General features: G+C 44.1%; 2 protein-coding genes across 3 annotated transcripts in view; one reads left to right on the top strand and one right to left on the bottom strand.

The window, feature by feature from the left end:
- Positions 1-27,871, bottom strand: part of LOC136853211 (zinc finger protein OZF-like) — a 270,715-nt gene that overhangs the window by 214,581 nt on the left and 28,263 nt on the right. The gene's annotated exons all lie outside the window — the stretch shown is intronic.
- The window catches only part of LOC136853205 (H/ACA ribonucleoprotein complex subunit 1-like), a 59,523-nt gene that overhangs the window by 23,634 nt on the left and 8,018 nt on the right, over positions 1-27,871 (top strand). For both annotated transcript variants that reach the window (XM_067128578.1, XM_067128579.1), the window contains exons 2-4: positions 21,435-21,588; positions 24,036-24,088; positions 24,213-24,326. In XM_067128578.1, the coding sequence (XP_066984679.1) occupies positions 21,450-21,588; positions 24,036-24,088; positions 24,213-24,326 (306 nt within the window). In that variant the 5' untranslated portion in view covers positions 21,435-21,449. The remainder of the gene's footprint in view (positions 1-21,434; positions 21,589-24,035; positions 24,089-24,212; positions 24,327-27,871) is intronic.

Raw genomic sequence — 27,871 nt, 5'->3', positions numbered from 1 at the left:
GGAAGAACCTTCCAGTTCAGGGCTCTGTGCTTCGGACTTTCCACAGCTCCCCAAGTGTTCACGACCATTCTCAGGAATGTAGCTCACTGGTTGCATTTGGAAGGGTGAGGATTTCCTTGTATCTCGACGATTGGCTGATTCGGTCCAATTCAAAAAACCGTTGTCTGGAGGACCTTTCTCATACATTAAACTGGTTCAGTCTCTAGGACTTCTTGTAAACCTCGAGAAGTCTCAGATGATTCCTCAGCAGGAAATTGTCTACCTGGGGATTCTGATGGATTCTCGGGTTTTCTTGCCGTTTCCCCCTGGAAAGAAGGGAACGCTGCCTTCAAAAGGTGACAGACTTTCTAGGGAGAAGGGAAAGACAGATGTTCAGAGGAATGGATGAGTCTGCTGGGGACCATTTCTCGCTCGCTGGAACAGTTCGTTTATATCTGGGAAGGCTTTATTTTATCATAAAATATCTTTTCTCTAAGACCTCTACAGTTCTTCCTGAAAGAATCTTGGGATCGGAAGTCCCAAGAGTTGTCAGACTCCTTTCAGATTACAAATCAAGTAAAGGAACATCTCCGTTGGTGGTTAGACCCCAAAAACTGGGTCTAGGAATTCCTCTTCAACCGCCAAACCCTCGCCTAGTGTTGTTCTCAGGCGCGTCGAGTCGGGTTGGGGAGCAACACTAGGCTCGGAAGAAGTGTCAGGCACCTGGGAAACAGATCAGAGGTCCTGGCACATCAACAAGAAAGAGCTGGTAGCCATTCATCTAGCTCTTTATCCGATTCGAACGTCTGGTCAAGGGAAATCAGTAGTCCTTGTAAATTCAGACAACACCACAGCCCTGGCTTATATCAGGAAACAAGGAGGGACTCATTCCTTCTCCTGTACATCGCAGCAAGGAGCCTTCTGTTATGGGCGGGGAGAGAAACATCGTTCTCCTCACCAGATTTGTTCAGGAGAAAGGAATGTGAGGCGGATCTGCTCAGCAGGAAAGACCAGGTGCTTCCCACAGAGTGGTCTCTACATCAAGAGGTTTGCGAAAGGCTGTGGTTCCTGTGGGGGAGACCTCATATCGACCTCTTCGCCACCCATTGGAACAAGAGATTGGAGAACTACTGCTCCCCAATCTCGGACCCCAGAGCAGTAGCAATAGACGGCCTTCTCCTAGATTGGGAAGGTCTAGACGGGTATGCTTTTCCCCGTTCAAGATTCTAGGGAGGTGATAAGAAAGTTCGCTTCTTCAAAGGGCACCAAGCTCACCCTGATCGCTCCTTTTGGCCATCCTCAACTGGTTCACAGAGGTACTGGAATGGATGATAGACTTTCCCAGGTCGCTCCCTCTCAGGAGCGATCTTCTCAAACAGCCCCACTTCGACAGATATCACAAGAACCTTCCCGCTCTAAACCTAACTGCCTTCAGACTGTCGAAGGACTGGTTAGAGCGAAGGGATTTTTCGCACAAGGCTGCGAGGGCTATCGCCAGAGCCAGAAGATCCTCTACCTTGCGCCTCTACCAGTCGAAGTGGGAAGTCTTTAGGAGATGGTGCCCAGCTCAGAAAGTGTCCTCTTCCAGTACCTCTGTAATGGAGATAGCGATTTCCTTCTTTATCTAAGGGAACAGTGTAACCTGGCGGTTTCTACCATCAAGGGATATAGAAGCATGCTTTCCTCAGTTTTTAGACACAGAGGTCTTAACATCTCGGAAAATAAGGACCTTCACGACCTTATAAGGTCTTTTTGAGACGTCTAAAAATAAGTCCCTAGACCTCCCAGCTGGAATTTGGACGTGGTCTTAAGATTCTTAATGTCAGATAAATTTGAGCCTCCTCGATCTGCCTCTTTCAGGGATTTAACCAGGAAATCGTTGTTTCTTTTTGCTCTTGCATCTGCTAAAAGATTGAGCGAATTACAGGCTTTGGAAGGTTCTGTCGGCTTTAAGAAGGACTCTGCAATCTGCTCCTTTCAGCCTCTCTTCTTAGCAAAGAACGAGAACCCTTCCAAAACCTTGGCCTAGGAGTTTTGAGGTCAAGGGACTCTCCGATATTTCAGGACAAGAGCTAGAGCATACTCTCTGTCCAGTAAGAAGCCTTAGATGTTATCTGGAGAAAAGAAACAGCTCAGAGGCAACACTGAAAGTCTTTGGTGCTCTGTCAAGGATCCTTCAAGAGCAATTTCTAAGAACGCCCAGGCTTTCTTCATTAAAGATGTTATCAAGGAGGCTCATCTTTCTTGCAAGGACGAGCATTTACAGCTCCTAAGAGTGAATGCTCATGAGGTGAGAGCCATAGCTACTTCTCTGGCTTTCCACAAGTCTTGGTCCCTCAGTCTATTGTGGACTCTACGTACTGGAGATGTAACTCAGTGTTTGCTTCTCATTATTTGAGAGATGTTCGTGTTACATATGAGAAGTGCTTCTCTCTAGGAGCTTACGTATCCGCGGATTCAAACCTGGGTCAAGGAGCTGAAGCTAATCCTTTTTAGTCTAACTAGTTGGTTGTTTCTTTTAATGCGTGGTTGTGTTTTTATGGTTGGCTGGAAGGGGTGTGTTGAGATACTCTCTCTTTCATCTCGTATCACTAACAAGGTTAGGCTTGGTCAGGTGGTCGGGTTTGGTTGTTAGCTCCTTGTAGTTTTTATTATTACCTAGCTCTGTCATGTAAGAGGATAGCCCCCATTGATATGATTCAGGTAGAGGCTCTGTCTTGTAAGTGGGTTAATCCCCATTGACACGATCCATAACAGGCTCTGTCATGTAAGTGGGTCATTCCCCATTGATATGATCCAGAAGGGCTGTCAGTCATAGGTCACTTCCTCGCTGAAGCTCTTGAGGCATGCAGACTCATAGACAGTATCCATGAAGTCTTCTGCCCAATCAGGTAAGAACCATGGTTTTTGTTTATCCTACAACATATGTTGTTTCCCGTTTTTTAGTTATTTGCTGTCTCTTGCCCTCCTCCAAGGGTGCCAATCAGCTAAGTATATATCTGACGGGTAAGTTGCATGTACAAAAATGATATTTTTATGATAAAATAAAGTTTTGTACATACTTACCCGGCAGATATATACGATTATAACCCTCCCAGCCTCCCCTCAGGAGACAGGTGGAAGAGAAAATCTGATTAGAAAACGGGAATGGTTCCTATTCCCGCCACCCAGCGGTGGGTATGGTAGATCACCTGACCTACCTGTCGCGTGTGCCGCAAAATTTGAATTTCTGTCGGGAACGTCGGAGACTATAGCTAAGTATATATCTGCCGGGTAAGTATGTACAAAACTTTATTTTATCATAAAAATATCATTTTCACTTATACTTACCCGGTAGTTACATAATCATAACCCACCCTCCTCCTCTCACCTGGGCAGTTGGGCAAAAACTTATGACGTGTTCTTGGAATGGTTCCCGATACCCCGATAGAGGGCGGGGGTATGGGGATCACTCTGTCGAATGCTTAGCGCGAAATTTGAAATACTGCCGTGACGTCAAAGATGACAGCTATATGTAACTACCGGGTAAGTATAAGTGAAACGTTATTTTATCATAAAAATGTCATTTTCCTCTTCTAAAACTTCTGTAACTCAAATCGCTGATTTTCTTTTATACCTCAGAACAGCAAATGGATTCTCAACATCGACTATCAAAGGTTATAGAGCGATGCTGAGTTCAGTATTTAAACATAGAGGATTAGACCTGTCTTCCTACCAAGACATAACTGATTTAATTAAACATTTCAACACCAGTAAGCAAGCTAAACCCATATCAGGCGCTTTGGAATCTGGGCGTGGTCCTCAACTGGCTTTCAGGTCCACTGTTTGAACCAATAGAGTGGGCAATCTTACGAAGAAGACATTATTCTTGGTGGCACTTGCCACAGCCAAAGAGCCAGCGAACTTCATGCCATTGACAAAAGGATAGGCTTCTCACAAGGCAAATGCAGTATACTCATTAACTTTAGAATTTTTGGCCAAAAACTGCGATCCAGCTAACCCTTGGCCTCGCTCCTTTTCTATCAAGAGTCTCTCAGGTAGTAGGCCCAGACGAGCAAGAGAATGTCCTCTGCCCAGTAAGAGCTCTAAGAGTATACATTGAGAGAACCAATAACCTTAGAGGTTCGAACAGCCCTAATCTTTGGTTCCAGTTAAAAATCCCAGCCGTGATTGTCCAAGAATGCACTGTCATTCTTTTGAGATCCATGTTTCGGAAGCACATTCGGGAATTCAAGATGATTTACTTCTGTCGTGCAAAGTAAAGACTCATGAAATAAGAGCTGTGGCAACGCCTTTGGCTTTTTAAACCTGACCTGTCTCTTTCGATTTTACAAACAACTTTTTGAGGTGCAAGTCAGTGTTTGCCATGTTTTATTTACGGACGTTGAGACAGTGTATGAAAATGCAGTACTTTAGGTCCGTTTTCGCAGCTGGCATGGTATTGGGGGATGAAGGATAGGAGGAACGCCTTCCCTTTTCCTGTATCCACTCTCCTGAATAAGGGCAGTCGACTTCTTGGGAAGTTTGATGTACACTGATCTTAAGTGTCATCAATTGGTTTTTATGGTTTTGGATAAAAAGTCGTGAACCCAGTAGTTAATTTTATCTGGTCTTAGTTATTCTATTGTACTGCACACCAGGGCAAGGGCAATCCACATATCATTATGTGACCCATTGGATTTTTAGCTTTGGCAACCTGCGATTGACCTCCCACGTTGCAAAGCACCCACTCAGTAGAGGTGATTCTTGGCTCTACCGCCATGCGCTTATTAGCTACGACCAGAGGCAGTACCCCCGTCTGCTGTTGCTCCTCGCCAGGTAAGGTTTCAACAAGCATTCCAAGATGCTAGCTAATTTGCTATCCCAAATTACCCCCATATCAAGTAGTTTTTGGGTAGTATATGTCCATTCATCCCACCTCCACTCAATGTGGATTCAGCTATGGCATTATTTGGTAAGTTACATACCAAAAAATTACATTTTTATAATAAAGTTTTATATATACTTACCAAATAATTACATGATCGAGCCCGCCTCCTCCCCTCTCATGGACATAGAGCATAAACGAATTGAGCTCCTTAGCTAAATTGTACCTATTCTTCCCCTAAAGTGGGCAGGCAACATACCTACACTCAAAACAAAGAGCTACCGCATTTTCTTGAGCTGCGAGTCAATATAGAAACTATAGCTATGTAATTATTTGGTAATTATATATAAAACTTTATTTTTGTACATATAACTTAAATGGTAATTATATATATACAGTAGCTGTAGTCTCTGGCCCACAGAAAATTGAAAATCGCCTGGTACTTCGCCCTAATGACTGTGGCGAATTCACACCCACAAACAAACAACACGCAACACTCACCCTGATCTTCGGTTGCTGGAGATGGATAAGGTCCACGGTCGCCAATCACAGCACACACCCACACAATCAAAAAAAAAACTTAAACCGACCCTCCACCAACAACGAACCAACAAAAAAGAAGAGACACATGAACCATTAATGGTCCCAAAAAAAAAAAACAGACGAACTCCCGTTCACTTTCAAGACTGGACCTCAACTGCCCAAGACTTCCCCAAAATACAAAAACTCCCGACAGACCGACAGACAGAGAGACAGCCGTAAAACCAACTCCAACAACCGAACCACTCACAATGACAATTACACTCTCTCTCTCTCTCTCTCTCTCAAAACGTTGGGAAATGCTAAATAAAAACAAATTTCTTCATCCTCTATATTTCTCCCCCCCTTTAGCATTTCCCAACCAACACCTTTCACACCCCTTTTAGATCGCCTTACGCAACACCCACGGATGCTCACTAGCAGGTCCTCTAGATCGCGTTCGCGGCACGCAATCATTCTCTCAGAATCATTTTCTCTTCTAGCAACATTCAAACTCACATCTTCTCCTCCATTCTCTCTCAGATTCACGCTATCTTCTTCACTATTACCACTCTCAATTTCATCCACAATCTCATCTATACCCTCTAACTCGTTCCCAAATACCTTCCCCAATTCTTCAACTAACCCATCCCATTCGCTCATTGACCTTTCCAATTCTTGCAACGATTCATTCATGCTTTCAATCACTCGTATATTACTGCTACGCTCTCTTACTCTTACACTTTCGCTCACCTCCAACCGTTCACTTACCCCTACACGTTCAGTAAACTCAGTTATATCAAACCCGCATATGCTATACGTTCTATTCATACCATCCCATTCATCCGTGATTACACGCTTTATCACTCATTTTCACTTTGGCACTCACACCCCTATCACACAACTTACGATCATTCCGTTCACTACGTTCTTCCCTTTCTTACGTTTTCTACCATACTCTATCAAAACAAATTGCTGATCCTCATCTTTCCAGCAACCCTCATGCAACAACCCCTCACGCATGCATCACACGCACGCTTGCATCCTGGAGGATCCACCCATTTGAACCCCTTCACACTCAGTTTCCCAAATTCGCTGTCACAGTCACCCTCTTTCGTCTACATACACTTGATACATGCCCTTCCATTCCACATTCGACACACTTCGCTCTCGGTTCTGAACACATTCTCGCATAATGCCCATTCTTACCACAGTTACCACATATTACATTCACTCGGGTACCCCTACAACCATTAGCAACATGACCCACCTGTCCGCACCTGTAGCATTTAACCCCTATCTTTCATACACTCCTTACCAAATGTCCTGATTGCCCACACCAAAACACGCTCCTAAAGCCCACCTACACTCATTCTTTGTATGTCCTTCCTTTCCACATCTAAAACACTTCGCTCGACTTCCACTCATCGACCTTCCCTTTGTACACTACTATCCCTAACCCGTCCAACCCGTTGTTCCCTTACAAACCCATCATTCATCCTCACTGGCACCTCCACATTACTTGCTCTTACACTCCTATCTATTACACTATCGGCCATTCTCATTGGGCCCCTCAACACTGCATCCCTAAAGCTTCCAAACTCTGGTACTCTCTCATCTACCCCAGCCCTTACACTTACACTTCTGCTCTCTTTTATAACCCTGTCAAGCTCACATAATCTTCTACAATTTCCAAAATTTCTCCCCAAGTCAACCTTTCATTCGTCCATCTTTTCTTCTCCTTCCGCTTCAAGTTCACAAATTCTCTAACTCCATCTGGCACTGTCCCTAACAACTTCCGTACTAACTCCTTACATTCATCTATCCCATCATCCCCAAACTTCTTCCTTGCTAACGTCTCCAACCTACAAGCATACAGTGACAAAGTTTCCCCAGCTTTCATTCTTGCCTCATCAAATTCATTCTTCCTCTTATACTTAACACTCGCTTTCACGCCTCACTTGCTCAACTAATCTAGCTTTCACCTTGTCATACTCAACATCTCCCACACTCATAATAACCCTATACATGTCAAGTAAAACCCAGTCAAATACTCTCCTAATTCTCGTGCCCATACTCTCTTACTTTCCCCATACTTATCCTGACAAAACCTTTCATACTCCCTAAAGAAATCATGCACATCCCTACTTCCATACTCATTATACCTTTCACACCAGGGTACCTCCCTCACATACATAGCCTTTCTCACTTCTTTCACTTTCACTCTCACTTTCGCTACTTTCACTCTGTCCTTTCATACCCTCTTCCGAATACAAAGAGTCCACTTCTGCACTTACATTCATCTTACTCATTACACTCTTCTTCCCCTCTTTTTATCCACTTTTATCCACTCACCTCCATCCACCTCACTATCACTACTGCCTTCACCCTCTCCCTTCTTTCCTGCCTTTCCCACTTCCCTTTCCCTTCTTACCAGTTTCCTTTCCTTTCCCTTCTTCCCTTTTCTTCCCCTGACTTATCCTTACTTTCCCTCTGTTCCTTCCCTTGCTTTTCATTCCTCTTTTCCTTACCCTGCCTCTCATTCCCTCGTTTCTTACTTCCTATTCCCATATCACTTTCATCACTCACGCTTCCATTCACTTCTTCCTCCTTTTCTTTCTCTCTTGCCCCTTCACACGCCCAGAGAACCTGCCTCCAACAGCCCTTCTCCAAAAACACCCTTGAACATACCTTTCACCATTTCTTCCACACCTTTCATCATTCCCTCCAACTTTTTATCTATCCTCTCTTCCATCCTCTTTCCATTCTCTCTTCTGACTCTTTCATCTCCCCTTTCATTTCTTCTTTTGCACTTCTTAGCATTCCCTCCACCTCCTCCAACTGACTCCTCAATCTCTCATTCTCACCCCCCTCAACCACGTATTCTCCTCTCTCAACCTTACCAGTTCCTCTTCCATCCTCCTCTTCAGTCACACTACCAGCCACCAATCTCACTTGCAGCTGCAATACCAGCTGCCCCACGTTGGGCGCCAAATATTATGTGGCGGTATTCACACCCACAAACAAAAACACGCAACACTCACCCTGATCTTCGGTTGCTGGAGATGGATAAGGTCCACGGTCGCCAATCACAGCACACACCCACACGGATCAAAAAAAAAAACCGACCCTCCACCAACAACAACAGACCAACAAAAAAAAGAAGAGACACATGAACCATTAATGTCAGTCCCCAAAAAAACAGACCAACTCCCGCTCACTTTCAAGACTGGACCTCAACTGCCCAAGACCTCCCCAAAATACTCACAAAAACTCCCGACAGACCGACAGACAGAGAGAGACAGCCACTAAACCTCACTCCAACAACCGAACCACTCACAATGACAATTACACTCTCTCTCTCTCTTTACAAAACGTTGGGAAATGCTAAATAAAAACAAATTTCTTCATCCCTCTATAGAATGGTCATGTGATACCCCTTCCCACCGCCCTCTACAGGTGAGTGAGAGGAACCATAACCCAAACTCTTTCATATGTTTCTGCTGTGTGGTACCGTAAGACCGGTGCAGCTTAGCAGAGAATTATCGCTGATTCTTTTCGTTGGACATTGTTGGTGATGTACAATTGTTTGATTTGAATCTTTGCAGACATTGTTTGTGCTAGCTTTTTCATCCCCGCCTTCCTTATTTAGCATTATGTCGGACACTGGTCCTCGGTGTATAGGTTTTGTAGCAAGGGCTGCAAAACTAAATTAGGAAAATTACCATTGACCCTCATTCTGTGTGTTCGGGTGTAGAGGACAGGTATGTTGGTATCGTTAACTGTGAAGAATGTAAGGATTTGTCAGGGGAAGAATGGAAGCTAACCCTGATATTCCTTCTAACAAATCTCCTATCCCAGACCCCGTTATTCCCGAACCCGATATCGTGGCTAGTCTTAAAACGCAGATGGATGCACGTTTTAGTGTGATGCTTGCTGCCATGGAGCGGATGAGTAAGTCTTTGGTAGTAAGAAGTGCAGTGTCTTGTGATAGTGCAGTGGAGGAGCTGGCTGTTCGCCCACTCATTCTCCTAGGCCTGGACCTCTGTCAAACTCCCCAGCACCAGGGAGGAGGCAAGTCGAAAGCCCAAGGGAGGTGAGTGGGACCTGCCCCGAGCAGTTGGCCCTCAAGCAGTCCTGTTGTCGCTTCCCAGGATGCAGATGTTAGCCATAGAAAGGCACATCAAGGAGGTGTATGTCTTGAGTATGTCGAGTGAGGATTCGCCTAAGAGAGGTTGGCGCCAGAAAGATGTCTCGAGACCATTCAAGAGGTCTAGGTTGGCATCTCCTTTGGCAGTTCCCAAGAAAAGAGTGGCGCTTCAAGATCAACCTCCTTCGTGGTAGTTTTTGGGAGGAGCCCAATGTTTTTCGTATTCCGTCGATTCGGGAGATGAGAGGCATGGCGTTGGAGCGCGGAGACGCTTGCGTAAGAAGAGAGTGGTGTTGTCTTCGCCTGTTGTTGCTGCTTCTGGCGTGATTGCTGCATCTAGCGCCACGCGCCCATCCTTTGTTTTCGCCTGGCTCATCGCGCCATACGCCACGCCATTTATCCTCCTGGCGCCATGCGCCAAGCGCCAAAAATTGTTTCTCCTGGTGACTCTCGTCAAGCTCCAACTCCTGCGGTCACCGTGCCTCGTTCAGTTCCGCATTCTCCTTCTTCCGCCTTGCCTCAAGATTTGTTTTTGGCGAAAATGAATAGGAAGCTTGATAGTATTCTCGGCTTTGTGGAAAAAGTGATCCTTCCTTGAACGAACTGCAAGTTGCTTCATTTCAAAGCATGCTCCTTCATCGAATGTGCGGCTTCCCACTACTGAGCGATCCTGTGCTGCATTCTCCTCGAAGACGAATCTTCCCTCCATCTAGATCCTTGGCTCTTTCTCCGATTTCTGGTGGTGATGTTGCTCGAATCGGAGGCGGAGGTACAACCAGAGAAAGAGAAGCCTTTATCGAGCTATAAGCAACTGCTTCAGTATTTTCTGGAGAATTTTCCGGATTCCTTTTCACCAGTATCTCCAGCTTCTCCGAATCTCAATACACTCGTGATAATAGGACAGACACTTCGCTGGCTACCAAATTAGTTCTTTCTTTTCGCCAAGAAAGGATTGAAGAAAATGAAGGAGTGGCTTGCAGAGAAGAGGGAACAAGGGAAGACTGTGTTTTGTTTTCCCCCTTTGAAATTGTCGCCTCGTCGTGGTGGTAAGATTCGCCAGGAGGTTGCCAAAGTATTCTTTTCCACATCAGAATTTGATCACCTCTGCAAGAATGCTTTTAAGATTTTGGAAGTTATAAGTTTCCTCGATTGGTCGGTTGGAGCTCTTGGGAGGAAACTAAAAGCTTGCCCTTCAGGACCCATCAGCTTCCTGTCCGGACGTGTTAGCTTGCATCGACAGGAGCATTAGAGATCGGCTATGGAACTCTCTTCTGTGATTACGAGGGAATTCTCAAGAAACGTGAACTATGGTGTTCTTTTCACCACTAAAGGAGTCTCTCGGTCCCAGAAGTCAGCTTTGTTGTTCGCTCCTTTAGATAGGAAACATCTTTTCCCGAGGAAATAGTATCTGAGATCGCTGACTCTTCAACAGAAGGCAACTCAAGACTTGCTGGCACAGTCCACCAAGAAACCGTTGCCTTCAACAGTTGCTCGCCCGACAACGCCGACGGAAAAATCTCAAGGTCCCTTTCGTGGAAGAGCCCCTTCGTTTCCCAGATCGAGAGGGAGAGGTCGTACCTAAAGATCAAACCCTCCGACAAGAAGTGAGAGCACCTCCTTCATTCACCAGTAGGGAGCCAGACTGTCAGCTTTCTGGACAGTCTGGGAAGAAAGGGAGCAGAACCTTGGACAGTTTCGGTTTTAAAGGAAGGCTATTCAGTTCCATTCTTGAAGGACCCTCCTTTGTCCAGGGAACCAGTGGTCTTAATGGCTTATTCTCTAGACTCAGAGAAATGAATGAGGTGTCAGCTTTGCTAGAGAAAGAAGCAATAGAGAAAGTTCTCCCCCTTTCTCCCCAGGATTTTACAATCGTCTCTTTGTAGTACCAAAGGGGCCAGGAGGCTGGAGGCCAGTTCTAGACGTGAGCGCTTTGAACCTGTTTGTCAAGAAGACAAAGTTTGTGATGGAAACCACTCAATCAATGCTGTCATCCCTTCTTCCAGGAGATTGGATGGTATCCATCGACCTCCAGGATGCGTATTTCCACATCCCGATCCATCCTGCTTCGAGGAAGTTCCTTCGCTTATGCTTCAAAGGCGAAGTGTTTCAGTTCAGGGCAATGTGCTTCAGCCTCTCGACGGCCCCCAGGTATTCACCAGAGTTTTGTCATCAGTGGCAAGTGGCTACATCTGTTGGGGATCAGAACAGTTTTTATTTAGACGATTGGCTCCTGAGTGCGAAGACGAAGGAAAGGTGTGTGAAGGATTTGGTAAAGACTTCATCTAACCAAGAACTGGGACTACTGGTAAATTGGCAGAAGTCACAGCTGGTGCCATCTCAAGAATTAGTCTATTTGGGAGTTCAGATGAACTCAGTAGTTTTTCAGGCTTCTCTGTCGGTGGAGAGGGTAGAGTCGTGCCTGTTGAAAGTCTTGAGATTTTCTGAAGAAGACCCAGTGCTCGGCCAACGAGTGGATGAGCCTTCTGGGGAAGTTGTCTTCCATAGAACCGTTTGTGAGTTTGGGGAGACTACATCTAAGGCCCCTTCAGTTCTTTTTAAGAGAAGTCTGGGACAGGAAGAAGAGCCCGGACTCGTTTGTTTTTCAAATCTCAGAGGAGATAAAGGCAGACCTCAGTTGGTGGAACTCTCCAGAGAAACTTCAGGAAGGAATTTCACTGTTCCCAGAGAACCCCAACCTCATCTTGTGTGCAGACGCTTCAGATCTAGGATGGGGAGCCACGTTAGACAAGTTGGAAACGGCAGGCCGATGGAAGGAGAACAACTTCGTGGCACATCAATCTGAAGGAATTAAAGGCCATTCATTTTGCCCTTTTAGAATTTTCATCAAGGTGGTAAGGAACCAGGCAGTGATTGTCCAATCAGACAATACAACAGCTCTCGCATACAAAAAAGCAAGGGAGGGACCCACTCGTTCTCGCTATACCTGGTAGCGAGAGATCTTCTGTTATGGGCGAAAACAAACCAAACGACGTTGATGACAAGGTTCATTCCAGGAAGCTCAATGTGAGGGCAGACGAGCTAAGCAGGAGCTTTCAAGTACTCTCAACAGAGTGGATCTTAAATCAAGAAGTTTGCCTCAACTGTGGAATCTATGGGTCGCCCTCTCATAGATCTGTTTGCCACCAAGAAGACAACTCAAACTGCCTCTTTTTGCTCTCCAGTGCCGGACGAGGGGCAGTCTTCGTGGATGCAATGCTGATGGACTGGTCAGGTCTGGACCTTTACGCCTTTCCTCCGTTCAAGATGTTGAGAGCAGTTCTAACAAAATGTTGTCCCACAAGGACGTGCGAATGACACTGGTTGCTCCGTTTTGGCCAGCAAGGGAATGGTTCCCGGACTTGATAAGTCTTCTCGTAGACTTCCCGAGGCTTTTACCACCGAGAGTAGATCTACTCAGACAGCCTCACTTCCGAAGATTTCACGGAGGTCTATCCGCTCTTCAGCTAACTGCGTTCAGACTGTCGAACGTTGCCTCAGAGCTAGAGGTTTTTCGAGGATGGTCTCTAGAGCCATCGCTAGAGCTCGCAGACAGTCCTCCACATCAGTTTATCAAGCTAAGTGGTCAGTCTTCAGAGAGTGGTGTAGGAAGACTGGCACATCATCTTCTAAGACCACTTTAGAAGAGATCGCAGACTTCCTCCTGTATCTGAGTGTGGATAGGAAGCTGTCTTCGTCTTCGATCAAGGGCTACAGAGCAATGCTTTCGACAGTCTTTAGGCATAAGGGCCTGGATATTTCAAATGATAAGGACCTGTCAGATCTTATCAGATCGTTTGAAGCATCCAAGAATTCCAGAGAGAGATTGGTTTCCTGGAATTTAGATGTGGTCTTGAAATGGCTTGTGGGTAGTAAGTTTGAGCCATTATCGTCTTGCTCTTTCAGAGACCTTACAAGGAAGACAATCTTCTTGGTAGCTTTGGCTACAGCAAGGAGAGTCAGTGAGTTGCATGCCCTAGATAAGAGAATTGGGTTTTCTAGGTAAGGCAGTCTGTTTTTCATTGTTGAGTTTTTGGCAAAGAATGAGACACCGTCTAAGCCTTGGCCGAGATCCTTTTCGATCCCTGGTCTCTCGGATTTGGTGGGACCAGATGAAGAAGAAAGACTTTTATGCCCAGTAAGAGCATTAAAAGTATATATCGAAAGGACTCAAGCAGTGAGAGGTCCCTCTCCTAATCTTTGGTGTTCTGTGAGGGATCCGAGTAGGCCTCTTTTGAAGAATGCTCTTTCCTTCTTTATGAGAGACCTGATTGTAGCTCATAACCAGGTAGAAGATGTGCAACTTCAAATTTCTAAATTTAAAGCACATGAGGTGAGAGCAGTCTCAACCTCTTTGCATATAGGAGGAATCTTTCCTTAGATTCAATTATTCAAACTACATTTTGGAAATGTAGGTCAGTGTTCGCGTCTCATTATTTGAGAGAGATTGAGACAATATATGATGGATGCAGTAGGTTGGGACCGTTTGTGGTGACTGGCACGGTGTTGGGTAAGGGAATAAAGGAAGTCGATCCTTCCTTGTGATGCTTTCTCTTGCTTAAGGTTAGCGTTGTTGTTTTCTGGGATGTCTGGGGTACATTGACTAGGAGTACCCAACAGTCTTACATATTGGGTAATATTTTTAAGGTACAGGTTATTGGTGACACCTCTTTTTTTTTTTTTTTTTTTTTTTTTCGGTTGATTTGTTCTATGTGTTTTTTTGTACTGCGCCTGGGCAGGGGCATTTATTTGGTTGGTTATCATGCATAGTCCACGGTGAGCCCTTTGACTGGCATGTAGCCCTCTAGCACTTAACCCTCAGGTCTATATACCTAGTTATGCAAGTTGAGGATAGCAGATTAAGAGGCAGTATCCATCAAATCAGCTACCTCAACAGGTAAGGAACCATCATTGTGTTTTTATTTTCACAATTGTCTAGACTTTTTCATATTAGCTGCCATGGCCCACCTCCATCAAGGTGCCAATCAGCTATATATATAATTACCAGGTAAGTTATATGTACAAAAATGTATTTTTATAATAAAATGAGGTTTTGTACATATACTTACCTGGTAATTATATAATCAAAGCCCACCCTCCTCCCCTCTCATGGGCAGGTATGGCATAAACATATGAAGAGTTTGGGTTATGGTTCCTCTCACCTGTAGAGGGCGGTGGGAAGGGGTATCACGTGACCATTCATTAGCGCTGCTGCGATTTTCAATTTTCTGCCGTGACGTCAGAGACTACAGCTATATATATAATTACCAGGTAAGTATGTACAAAACCTCATTTTATTATAAAAATACATTTTATTATAAAAATGTAATTTTTCTAATATCTATGACCATGTCTTAAAGAACCTTCCTGAATTTGCGAATGATGTCGTTCAAGATTATCAGGGGGAACAGAATCAGTCTATTTTCTTTCCTTAAAATCTATGGCCTCCTCTGTGACTTCAGAGTTTTCCCTTTCCCCCATTGCTTCCAAACCTCCTTCCATTGCTCTTTCTCAACCTTCTTTTTCGGGTCACTCTTCAGGGAACTCTTCAGGTTCTTTGGTTGCTCATCCGGTTTCGTTGCCTTTAGCGGACTTGTCTTCTGTGCCATCTTCAGTGAATCCCGTAGTTTCTCAGGCTTCAGATCTAGTTGCTGTGGCAGTTGGCGGTGTGCCTGCCCCAGCGTTCAATGTTTCGGTACCGATAGTTTCCACAATCGCTCTGTTACCTAGGAGGGCTGGTAATTTGTCTTCCTTGTCACCTTGGGTTCGGTACCTCATAACTTCCCCTTCGAAACTCCTTTTGAGTTCCAGTCCAGTTGGTACGTTCTCCACTTGTCCAACGTCGTCGTCAGGGGCTCCAGTGGTTACTCCGAGAGTGGCTTCTTCCTTCTTCTCTCCTTCGGTTTCATCTTTCTCAACTTTTCCTGCAGGTTTCTCTGTTCCTCCAGCTAAGGTGGGCAATATAGGTTCAGGGTTGATTCCAGGTCATCAAAGACCTTTTCCCCCTTCTTCCTTATCCAACGGATCTTCTCTTCCGGATTCCCATTCTCATGCGGCTGTGATGCATCCGGGTTTGGGTGGTTCAGGTGTTGCGGCCTCTTCGTGTTCAGGCGTGGGCGTTTTCCGTCCAGGTGTGGCCAGCCCAAGTGTTGTGTCATCATCGTTGGAGGGTGTGGGGTTTGCACAACCTATTTCGGTTGCCTCCAGTATGTTCGCGACTGATTCTTCAGGTGTCCATCTCACGCACCCAGGTGTATCGTGTTCCGGATTGTCGAGTTCGGCATTTGCTAGGGGTCAGCCTGTCTCATTTCCTGTTCCGGCTCGGTCGGACCAGTCCGACAAGGATTGTTCATATGAAGAAGAGGATCCAGTACTGGAGGTTTGTTTTCCTTCAGCCAATGAGACCGAGTACATGCGGATGGTGGACTTCATCCATACTCTTTATCCTCAGTCCAAGGAGCCTACACAACTGAATCAGGCAATATTCGAGTCACTATATGCGACAAAACCAGTAGTTGCTCATTCATCAAAGAATCTAGTCTGGTTTGGCCGTGTCGAGCTGGTATTGAGGGAGGCAGACGATAGGTTAGTGGTTTTGATAAGGCCGGTTAGGCAGGATTAAGCCCTGCTTCCTATTCAGAAGGGGTTTTACAGGGCTGCGGGTGTCAGGGTCCCTCTCAACAAATCGGTGGAGGCTCTTCTATCTCGGGTTCCACCTTCGAATCGCCTGGTATCTGTTACTGCTAGAGAGGCTTGTATCTTAGAGGACACTTTCCGCAGCCAGTCGGAGGCCTTGTCCCACTCTTATGTGGATGTTGTCCAGGTTGATGGGGTTCCTTAAGCAGGATGGGTATGCTTCTTCAGATCCGACCTTATTTGATAACCTCATCACTTTGGTGTCGGTGGGTTTGGCTTACCGGGCAAACATTTCCAGAGGGTGTATGATGTTCTGTGGGAAGAAGAGGAGGGATTTCTTTTTGAATCATCTGCCTCCCCATTACCTGGATATCCACAAGAGGGTTCTGTTGAGGGCTCCCTTTGCGCTCAGCAACAGTCTGTTTAGGGAGGAAGACGTTTTGCCATGGCAAACTGTTTCTTCAACATCGGCAATTGAGTTGCAGTAGGCCACGATCGCCTAAGGGGTCCTGAATGTCATCACCGGCTAAGCGTCCACGTTCCAAGTCTCCGGTAAGATCTCCGAAGAAGGTGCACTTTTCCTCCAAAAGTCCTGCTTCTGTGCCTCGGATCTGAAACCTTCTCTTACACGAAGGGTTTTGGAAATAGGAGACGTTCCCTTCGTCTGCACCTGTAGGAGGTTCCCTTGCTCCTTTCTGGAACATCTGGAAGGAGTGGGGCGCAGAGAGTTGGGTAGTGGAGGTGTTAAGGAAAAGGTACAGAGTCCCTTTTCACTCTTGTCCTCCTCTATCCAGCTCACCGGTTCATCTTCCCAGTTATTCCCCATCCTCCATCAGGGGGGGATAGCTTTGGCAGCAGAAATCCAAGCCTTTTTAGAGAAGGGAGCATTAGAGCCCGCTCCCCCTTCTCCGGGGGTTTTACAGCCAGATCTTCGTGGCCCCAAAAGCAGAAGGATCTTGGAGACCCATTATAGATCTCGGGTCTCAACCAGTTGGTTGTCTCGAGGAAGTTCGCAGTCAGTGCTACAGTCAGTTCGGAGAGACAATTGGATGATTTCAGTGGACCTCAAGGATGCATATCTCTTCTCAGGTCCAACTGGAACATTCCAGTTCAAAGTCCTCTGCTTCGGTCTGACCACAGCAACTCAGGTATTCAGGAGGGTAATGTCTCCTGTTTCACGCATAATGCATCGTTGGGGTTTCCAGATGAGGAGATATCTCGACGATTGGTTGGTTCAGGCTTCGTCGGTAGACGAGGTGCTGCAGGCAAGGGATTTCTTACTGAACCTCTGTCAAGAGTTAGGAATTCGGATCAATTTAGATAAGAACTCACTAATGCCAGCACAAGTAAAGACATATTTGGGGATGACAATTCGGGCACATCTTTTGAGGGCTTTTCCGACAGAGGAGAGGGTTCTGGTGATTCTAAGCCAACTGGAGGTATTCCTGTCGACAGAGCTCAACCTGTGAGCCCCGTGGAAAAGCTTGCTGGGCTGAATGTCCTCCCTCTTGCTTCTAGTTCCAGGGTCTCATCTCCAGATGTGTTCTCTGAAGATGTGTCTCAGGAATCGCTGGGACTTTCGGGAGGAGAACGCGTTCATAGTCTGAGACGATTCTTGCCTGAAGGATATTCGGTGGTGGTCAGAACATCATCTGACCACCGGCATAAGATTGGATTCCCCTCTTTCAGACGTTTTATCTGTACACAGTGCAGGCATTAAACTGCATAACACAGAGAGTTCTCCGTTGGTGCGAGGACCGCAGAGTTTCTCTCATTCCCCAGTTTGTGTCAGGGAAACAATGTATTGGCGGACGCTCTGAGTCGTTCGCAGGAAGTTCTTGCGGGAGAATGGACTCTAGTTCAGGAGGAGGTGCAACTTCTGTTGAAGAGATGGCTAGCGACAATAGATCTCTTCGCCACCAGGTTGAATTTTCGTCTCCCAGTCTACTTCTCCCCAGCGGCGGACCCCATGTCCTGCGGGACAGATGCAATGCTACACTCCTGGGACAACATGCAAGTGTATGTATTCCCTCCATTCGGGATGATCCAGGAAGTGCTGGCAAAGCTCAGAAACTGCGACAACACGCAGATGACTTTGGTATTCCCCTTCTGGCCCCAAAGACCTTGGTTTCTGGACCTTCTGGACTTATTGACGGAAGTCCCAGTATTCCTCCCAGAGAGGAAAGATCTCAGACAGCCACATTTCCATTACTTCCATTGGAACCTCCGCGTGCTGGAGCTAGCTACGTGGAAACTGCCCAGCGAGTGGCCCATCATTCAGGACTCTCTTAAGGCAGTGGCTTGACAACTGCCTTTCTGTCTTAAGAAGTTCAACTAGAAAACTGTACCAGGCCAGGTGGGCGATGTACCGTAGTTGGTGTTGGAAACAGGGGCATAGTATTTCACGTCTGTCAGTGGCGAAGGTAGCAGACTTCCTCCTGTTTCTGAGAAAGGAAAAGAGATTATCCTATTCAATGATTGCTGGTTATAGGTCAATGCTCAGTAGCACGTTCTGATTTCATCTCCCGGAGTTTTCGACCAGCAGAATTTTACATGATCTTCTTAGGTCTTTTAAAATAGAACGTCCAATTCTTTCGCTTCAGGCCCCCTCTTGGGATTTAGCAGCTGTGTTAGGTTTCTTAAGATCTGCAGCATTTGAACTCTTAGAGTCACTGTCCCTAAGGCAATTAACTGGGAAGGTATTGTTTTTAGTTGCGCTGGCTACAGCCAAAAGAACCGGAGAAATTCGGGCGGTGTCAAGGACGGTATCCTTTTCGGGGATAAATCTGAATCAGAAATGAATCCTCTTCTCACAGAGCATTCAAGGTCACGTCCTTTTAAGATTTTGTAGGAGACGACACTTCCGAAATCCTGCTATGTCTGGTTAGGGCTCAGAAAGCTTATTGGTCTCGTACCGAAAAACTGTTGCCTCGCCCGAGAACATTATTCGTTTCCCCCAATTGTCCATCACGTTCTATTTCTAAGAATGCGATTAGTTTCTTCCTAAGAGAGGTTATTCAGCAAGCATCAGAGGGTTCTTCATCGCTTTCAGAGCCTTCAAGTTCCTTTTCACGTCCAAGGGCGCACAGTATTAGGGGAGTGGCGACATCTTCGGCCTTCCTTGGGAATTTTTCAGTGTCTGTGATTTTAGAGGCGGCCACTTGGAAGTCGGTGTCAGTTTTCATGACTTTCTACCTCAGAGACATTCAGTTTTCTTCAGAGAAGGGTAACTCGCTGGGTCCCTTTGTGGCGGCCAACTCGGTTTTATAATTACGTAGTAATGTCGGGGGAGGGGGAGGGGGAGACTTTAGGTAATGAATGTAGTCTAAGGAACTTAGGATTCTCTGTTGGTCGGTATTCATAGAGAGAGTATTAAGTTTGGCATTAGTACTGTGAAGTTAGGCAGATCCAGTGGATAGGTTTGGTTTCTTCAACCTCCTCTGCACAGACATCGGCAGCAACGGGCGGCGAAGAAATCGAAGATCCTACACACTCAACTTCTCCTCCATACACGAGAGGCTACAGTAGCCACATGGGAGGTTCTTCGTACCCCTCCATACATGAGAGTCCTTTGATTAGCCACATGGGAGGTTCGTCGTTCTCCACTAATCATGGGAGGCTGTGATTAGCCACATGATAGGTTGGGTTTTTATTTTGCTACTCTCTATCCATGAGGAGGTTTGAATACCACATGAGAGGTAGCTCGACTCAGACAGTACCTAGACACAAGACTGACGTCGGGGGTACTTTCTCTACAGGCATCCTCACCTGCCGAGTGGGATAACCAGGTGAGGATACATTCACTTATACAGAGTAGGCAAATAATGAGTTACCTGCTTTCCCTGTTGGCAGGTCGGGCTGAATTAGATTGATCCCACCTCCTTAAAATTTTGTTAATTGGGCTAATTCAGGTGTTCAGGGAGTGTATTGCACTATGAAGTTTTCATAATAAAGCTACTATTGTAATACTTACCTGAACACCTGAATGATTCCCACCCTCCTCCCCACTTCAATTTGAATAATGAATAACGCAATTGGGGATCTCGGCCTTACTCGGCCGGGACTTGCAGCAGCGTTGCCAACGGTACTTCAGGTAACTCATTTGACAAAGATTTTCCTGTAAGCGTTGGTAACGCTGACAGTTAATTACCCACTTAGTGGGTAAAAGCTATGGGGATGTAGTTCAGGCTGGTAGGTGACCAGGGCTAATTCAGGTGTTCAGGTAAGTATTACAACATTAGTTTTATTATGAAAACTTCATTTTATATACAGTATACTGTACTTACCAAGTAATTACATGAACAGAGCCCATCCCTCCTCCCCACACATGGACATAGAGCATAAATGAACTGAGCTCTTTAGCTACATTGTACCTATTCTTCCCCAAAAGTGGGCGGGGCACTTACCTGCACCAAAAAAAAGAGAGCTACCACGAGTTTTCAATTCTTAAGCTGCTGTTTAAAGTAGAAACTATAACTATGTAATTACTTGGTATGTTTATATAAAACCGTATTTTATTTTAAAAATGTCATGTTTGAGCTTTTAAAAGATATACTGAAGAGCGCTGCATGGCCTAGTTGCTCAAGTAAGTAGAAGAAAGCTTGTTTTAATTTTGATCTAACTGATAAATGGTTCTTAAAAAATCTGACCAAAAATTTATTGAATAACAATTAATGGCCTTGTTGCTTGTTGCTCAGAGTGCCTGACTAACTGAAATTCAGTATCCAGTCGTAAGGAGTTAATTTTTTTAGGATAAATTGCATTCTATCTTGAATATAAAAACCTGAAGCCATACTATACCAAAGTTTCCCTTTAATCATCCCCGCACACTTTGGCCCAAAAGTAAAAGGAAAAGTAAAGGTTCAGCCAGGTGAGTCACTTTGACTCCTTCCCCCCATCACATTGGACACTTGAGTTACCACTTGAAGAATACTGCTGCATAGAGATTCTGTGTTTGCATACCTAAGAAACATGGAGATTTGCTTTTAAGGCATACTGTACAGTTTTTATTTTCAATTCAAATATTGTCACAAAAAGAACAGTGGCCTGATGTTTATTGTCACGATACTGCCTCTGACAAGTTCAAAACTGTCTTCTGGCATCCAGAGAGTCTGGAATAATTATCTTGGATATACTAGATCTAAAATGTTGAGTCTGAAGAAATCTTGAGGCATAAGATAAATGTTGAGGCATAAGATTCATACATTAGACTGGAAACCCATTTTTTAAAACCATATTATGATAAATATTAAATGGCTGTAACTCTTACTACTGTTTGTCTTCCAGGGCACTCTTTTTAAGATGACTTTTGGCCGTGGTGGTGGTGGATTCGGTGGAGGTCGAGGAGGAGGTGGATATGGAGGCCGAGGAGGTGGTGGATATGGAGGCCGAGGGGGTGGAGGGGGTCGAGGAGGAGGCCGAGGAGGTCGGGGAGGTGGAGGTGAGTTAACTAGTGGGTCAGAGTTTAATATCATATTGAGTCCAATGTCTTATGATTGTAGTAGTTGTGTTCGTTAATTCTTATGACAGTAACATGTTCCTGCATCTAAAATCCTTCTCATTTATATTTAAATAATTTCAGTGTGGTTTTGATTACACCATCCATAACTGATGTAATTTTGATCTTCCCTGTTCATGGGGTCTATGGGTATACACTTGATAAGTCACCCTTTGTAATAACAGGCTTGGATCTCTCTCCCATGTATTATGTTAGTTGTTGTGCCTGTGAAAGTGAAAGGTTTGAGCTTGGTCCTTTCATCTTGTCTACCTTTGTACTGTACATGTGTGTGTGTGCTTGTGTGTGTGTGCGCTTATGATTGTTTGCAGGGACCTACCATCAGTTCTGCTTCAGCTGTTCTGAGGGGAGTCTAGGTTCTTAGACAAAGGTTCTGATCATTTCTGATCTGTTCTGCAGCTTTGGTTCACAATTCAGCACCAGGTTCTGATGGTACAGAGTAGTCTGCTTGATGCAGTGTGCAGTCATGGGGGCAGGATGATGTATCTGTTGCTACCCCTTGGGAGAAGATCCTTCTGTCTGCAAGGATCTGTTAGGACTGGATTGTCCCATGCCATCTCAGCCCAGACAGGCTGAGCAGGAAATGAACTTCCAAAAAATTATGTTGATCTGTGATTGCAGTTATCTCAGGAAAGCAACCGAAGAGTCTTTGTCAATTTAGTGAACCCTTGGGTTTGTCAAGAAGCAAGACTTGTTTTGACTGCTGTAGTTTCCACTTAACAGAGTGGGCCTTGGAGTAGATAAAGGGTCTGTCCAGATCTGACAGTTCTATTCATTGCCAAGTTGATTCATCATTCCGTAGCTTGCTGAATAACCTTTCCTTGGAGACACCACAAACAAAAGGAACATCCATCTTGTCTGCTGAGCCAGGAGCCATGAAATTATCATCCATTGCGTGGCCTTTCTGATTGGATCATTGCTTGACATTGGGTAATTTTGTGGTTAACTTAACCATCACTGATGTGCTTTCAGACAATTACAGGATGAGTTTAGAAGGTTATTAATGTTGGGAGGGTAGGCTCTGGTTTTCCTTAACCATTTCAACTCCCCAGAAAAGTTTCGGCTAAGAGTAACCTTGCTCTGCAGAATGGATCAGTTTTGGACCTCCTCCTCCTTTGAAAGAGCAAAGTTGAGGCAGTGGTGGAGGAAAGGTACTAAGTTCCTTTTAGGTGACCTGAACTTGGTGTAGTGGAGGGGGCTTGTGTGGTTGAACTGGGTGATGGTGGGGCAGTTTTCTCTTTTGGTATATTCTACCATACTACCTGGCACATTCTGCTTTACTGCTTAGGCCAGTTTGAAACTATTTATCCAATTTTTTTTTTTCTGTTGTTCCCTCCTTGTTCTTTGCATGGCTTGGACCATGATGTAGTTCACTGACCTGGATGCCTTCACCTTCTGGTAAACCCCTTATAATGCAAATCTGTAAACTGTAAAGAGTTAGGTACTGATGGTCCAGTTCAAAGTCTCCCTTTATTTGTGGGTAATGGGAGACATTAGGCACCAGTACTGACAGTGGGAGGGGTATTTATCCCCACTGACATGTGCCCATCTTAAGAGCCAAGTTTTTTAGTTAGAAGACTGATCCATGCTAGGACCTTACTCCCATTTTGAATGGATGCAAGAAATCTTAAAATAAAAAATAGAATAGGAAACTAATAAAAGTGAAAGAAAATTCATTTTGCCCTCTATGTAAAAAATATTAAATTATGAAAGAGTTCTTGTACCTGAAAACAGAAAAATTCAAAATGTAAATGTCTTTGAGGCAAATTGAGAAAAAGTCTGATCAAAAACTAAATGTCCATCTAGGAAATGAAAGCTATACTAGCATGTTGAAACTTCACTACTAAACAAAGCTAAAAGTTAGGCATATTTCTCAGGTAGTTGAACATAATGTGAGACACCTCCAGAGGTGTAATATATGAATCAGAATCATTAGCATTAGAAGAACTACAAATGCTGTTAGAATTGTATTGGATTTACAAAAAAGGAAAAGTGTTGGATGACTATTTTCCCTTGGTAACACTAATCATGACTTTCAGAAGACTATTTTCCCTTGGCAGCACTAGTCATGACTTTCAGAAGACTATTTTCCCTTGGCAACACTTAATCATGACTTTCAGAAGACTGTTTTCCCTTGGCAACACTAATCATGACTTTCAGAAGACTATTTTCCCTTGGCAACACTTAATCATGACTTTCAGAAGACAATTTTCCCTTGGCAACACTAATCATGACTTTCAGAAGACTATTTTCCCTTGGCAACACTAATCATGACTTTCAGTAAGTGTGGATTGCCAGATACCATCAAAGCTGGATGGATCTCTGTGAAAGTTTTGTTTTATATATCACCAAAATTATTTCCTCTTTTTCAGGTTTTAGAGGAGGCTTTGGTGGTCGTGGAGGTGACCAAGGTCCCCCGGATCAGGTAATGATTTAAGGTTCAAGGTTATTACATGGCATTGTGATTGGCTAAAGTGACATGAAACTATTATTACCAGTGGATGCGCATTGTAGATATTGGTTTGATTGTGTAACATCTCTGTTTCCAGGTTGCAGAGATTGGTTTCTTCACACACACAGCACAGGAAGATTTAGTATGCACAGTGACAAACCCAGATGTACCCTATTTTAATGCTCCAATATATCTTGAAAATAAAGAGCAGGTAGGTTTTTTATTTTATACTAGCAGGTGCTCGCATTTGCTAGGTCCTATATCTGTACAATACCCGTACTCATACCAGTACCATACCCATATCTATATCCATTGCATACCCATATCCCCATACCCAAACCCATTACCATACCACGCTCTTCCATGGGTGAGTCCGGTGAGTTGTGGGCTAGCACTACCGCTAGGCCCAAGTTCATACCCATAACTGAGGAATTTATTTCTGGTGATAAACTCATTTCCCATAACTGTACCATACCCAATACCCATATCCTTAACCAACTGGTTTTTACCCGAAGTCTAATCCTTGGCCATCCTCTGTTAATCAGCTCAGTGGTCTGGTAAAACTAAGGTACCCATATCCATACCAGTACCCATATCCATTCCATTACCACACCCATATCCATTCCATTACCATACCCACATCCATACCCATACTCATATGCATACCATACCCATACCCACAGCTAAATTAACCTTATTAATAATAGTGAGCAAAAGTCTACAGGCAGCACCAACCCTGTTTACCTTCCAGTCATATACAAGCAACTGACCATATCTTGGTGTAGGCGCAGGAGCAGCTGCTGATGGGTTTTGAACCAATGCTGATGCTATTGGTGGTTCCAGACCATCACCAGTAGTGCCTGTTGTTGTTCTAGAATTACCTGCAGAGTCCAATTTGAAACGAAAATAACAAAGCTCAGCCAAAAATCTTTTTATTATATATCATTGGGTCACTTAATGTTGAAAATTTCTGGACAGTTATTAAAATATTATTTTTGAAAGATGTCTTCACAACTCCAGGATCCTTTGAAGCAGTCTTCAGCCCCTGAAGCATTCCTGGAGAAATGCCCATTGGATTATAATGTCTTCTTAAATTCTTAAAGACTCCAGGATTCTGTGGAGCCATCTTCAGCTCCTAAATGGATTCCTGTCAGATCCACTTTCCTTCAGGGGAGAAATCCAGAATCTGTCTTCGGAATCATTTCTTCCACTTCCTGGAGAAATGCCCATTGGATTATAATGTCTTCTTAAGTCTTAAAGACTCCAGTTGTATAATACAAGTAGTATTTACTGTGATCCTCATAATTCAGGTGGTTTAACGGGAGTAGTATTTACTGTGATCCTCATCATTCAGGTGGTTCAAAGTTACCACATGAGGTTAAATACTTTATAAAATCTAAAGGTCAAGCAAGTAATATTTTGATGGGAAAAACCTGTATGTTACTTCTATAAAAAAAAATGTCCTTACAAATCCATAAACATTTTCTTAACAGTACTCCATCTTAACACATTTTATTTCATCATAAAACATGGAGGAGGAAGGAAAAAAAGTTAAGTATATCTTAGTTTAACCAGACCACTGAGCTGATTAACAGCTCTCCCATGGCTGGCCCGAAGGATTAGATTTACTTTACTTGGCTAATCCTTCACTTTACTTGGCTAAGAACCAACTGGTTACCTAGCAACGGGACCTACAGCTTATTATGGAATCCGAACCACATCATGACGAGAAATGAATTTCTATCACCAGAAACAAATTCCTCTAATTCTTCATTGGCCTGTCGGAGAGTTGAACGCTGGGCCAACAGCATGCTAGCCAAGAGCTCTACCCACCCCTCCAATGAAGACTGGAAGAGGGATGGGAAACGATGAGGGGGAGGGGAGGAGGAAAGGAAGGGACACACTCACCTAAAGGCAGCCAAGGAAAATTAACATAATAGAAGGGGGAGGGGAGGGACAAACACACAAAGGCAGCCAAGGAAGGGGTGGGAGGATTGTAAGGGAAGGGGAGGGACACACACAGAAAGGCAGCCAAGGAAGGGGAGGGGATGGTAAGGTGGAGTGGGAGGGAAGGGTCACACACAACACACTTAGAAAGGCAGCCAAGGAAATGAATACAATAGATCGTGAGTTAAAAGTGTTTCATTTAATGCTCTTGGTCTTATTTTTGGCAGGTACTATATTAAATTAGTATAACTACTGTACTAAAACTTAGGTTGGTAGTGAAAACAAGTTTATGAAACGGTGGTGAGTCTTTTGTACAGGAAGTCCTAGTATTCCCATCTGGGACCAAATTTGGTCTTCTTCTTTACAAGGCTGTTTGTTGGAAATTTGTGGAATTTTAGTTATTTAGGGCCTTCTTATGCCTCTTTGTCATATAGGTGTATTGTACCACGTGGAGGTGGTTGCTGCTACAGTTTGCCTCACCCAGCACACTGGAGTTAGTGCCTAGGTTTTTGCATGTTTCTACAAAACAGCAGTTATAAATGAAAACTGTAAAGGTGGAATGTTTATCAGACGGAAGAAGGGGAGGAGGTTGCCCCATGCCTTCAAGAGAAAAAGATCTTGTAGACCCAGATATCCAAAACTGTATGTGTCTTCTTTCATTCCTTTTACTCTACCTCCATTCTTATTCTCTTTCTTCAGCCTGAATTTCTATCCTCTTTAACAATTGTTTCTATATTCTATTCTATATTTATCTTTTGCCATCTCAAGGGATTATTTCCTCCTGGTTTAGAGAGGTCCTTACCACATGTTCCATTTATAACCAAGGCAGAATTGACCTTGATATGGAATTTTGCGTTACTCATATTTCAATTATGTTTATGGTATCGATTGAATTGTTGAAATGGACAGTTGCATATTTCAGTCAGCCATTGCCATATTCTGTCCAAGGGATGGTCTTGGTAGACTAATTTAACGTCATCATATCTCATTTAAACTTGAGAGATGTAAAAGTCTACACTGTGAAATTTATACTGATGATGCCAGATCTTCGTCATGTCTAGACTGTTGCCATAGTGCCTATTAAAACATATGAGATCTAACAAACCCCTTTTTTTTTTTACAGCAGAATTGTAAGAAATGTGGCGATCATTATTATTAAGAAATTCCTATAGAAAGCCTTCAAAACTAATGTCCTGAAAATCCTATATGATGGTGTAAATGTTGAAATATGTCGAATCCTTGCCCATGTGGGAAGAAAGAGAGATGGAAATGCCCATAAAGCAGCAAAAGTACCAAATGCTACGACCAGATTTAAAACAACCATTCCTGTCAGTGACTGTTGGTATCTAAAACCCATCATCATCAATAAATGGCAAATGTTTTAGAGTAATCAGTCATATTACAATTAAGACAGATCAAACCTATCATTGAAGTGAAGGTTGTTGAATTGGTCGCAAAGTTTAACCTCAGATGTTAAACTCATTTTGTGTTAATGTCCAAACTTCCACTGTCAGCAATGGCAAGGCGTGAACAAAGCAATTAGGGAATTCTAACAAATCAGTTAATGAAATTATGTCAGGATCATGAACACATTCCACTCACCCAGTTATCAGATGTCAAAGAGCAGCAGGGTTTTAATTAGAGTATATTTTATTATAAAAGATAAACCTTTTATTTATATATAATAATAGTGAGGGAATTCATTACTGTAAATTAAGGCTACAATAATTATGAATTACTGGTATGGATGGAAAATAGTTGTGTGAAAACTTAATTTTTGAAGCCACTCACTTGTAGTTTTGTGTGATA

Source organism: Macrobrachium rosenbergii, chromosome 26 (genome assembly GCF_040412425.1).
Source record: "Macrobrachium rosenbergii isolate ZJJX-2024 chromosome 26, ASM4041242v1, whole genome shotgun sequence".
Classification (NCBI taxonomy): domain Eukaryota; kingdom Metazoa; phylum Arthropoda; class Malacostraca; order Decapoda; family Palaemonidae; genus Macrobrachium; species Macrobrachium rosenbergii.
The sequence above is the reverse complement of the archived record's forward strand: the minus strand, read 5'-3'. Positions and strand labels throughout refer to the sequence as shown.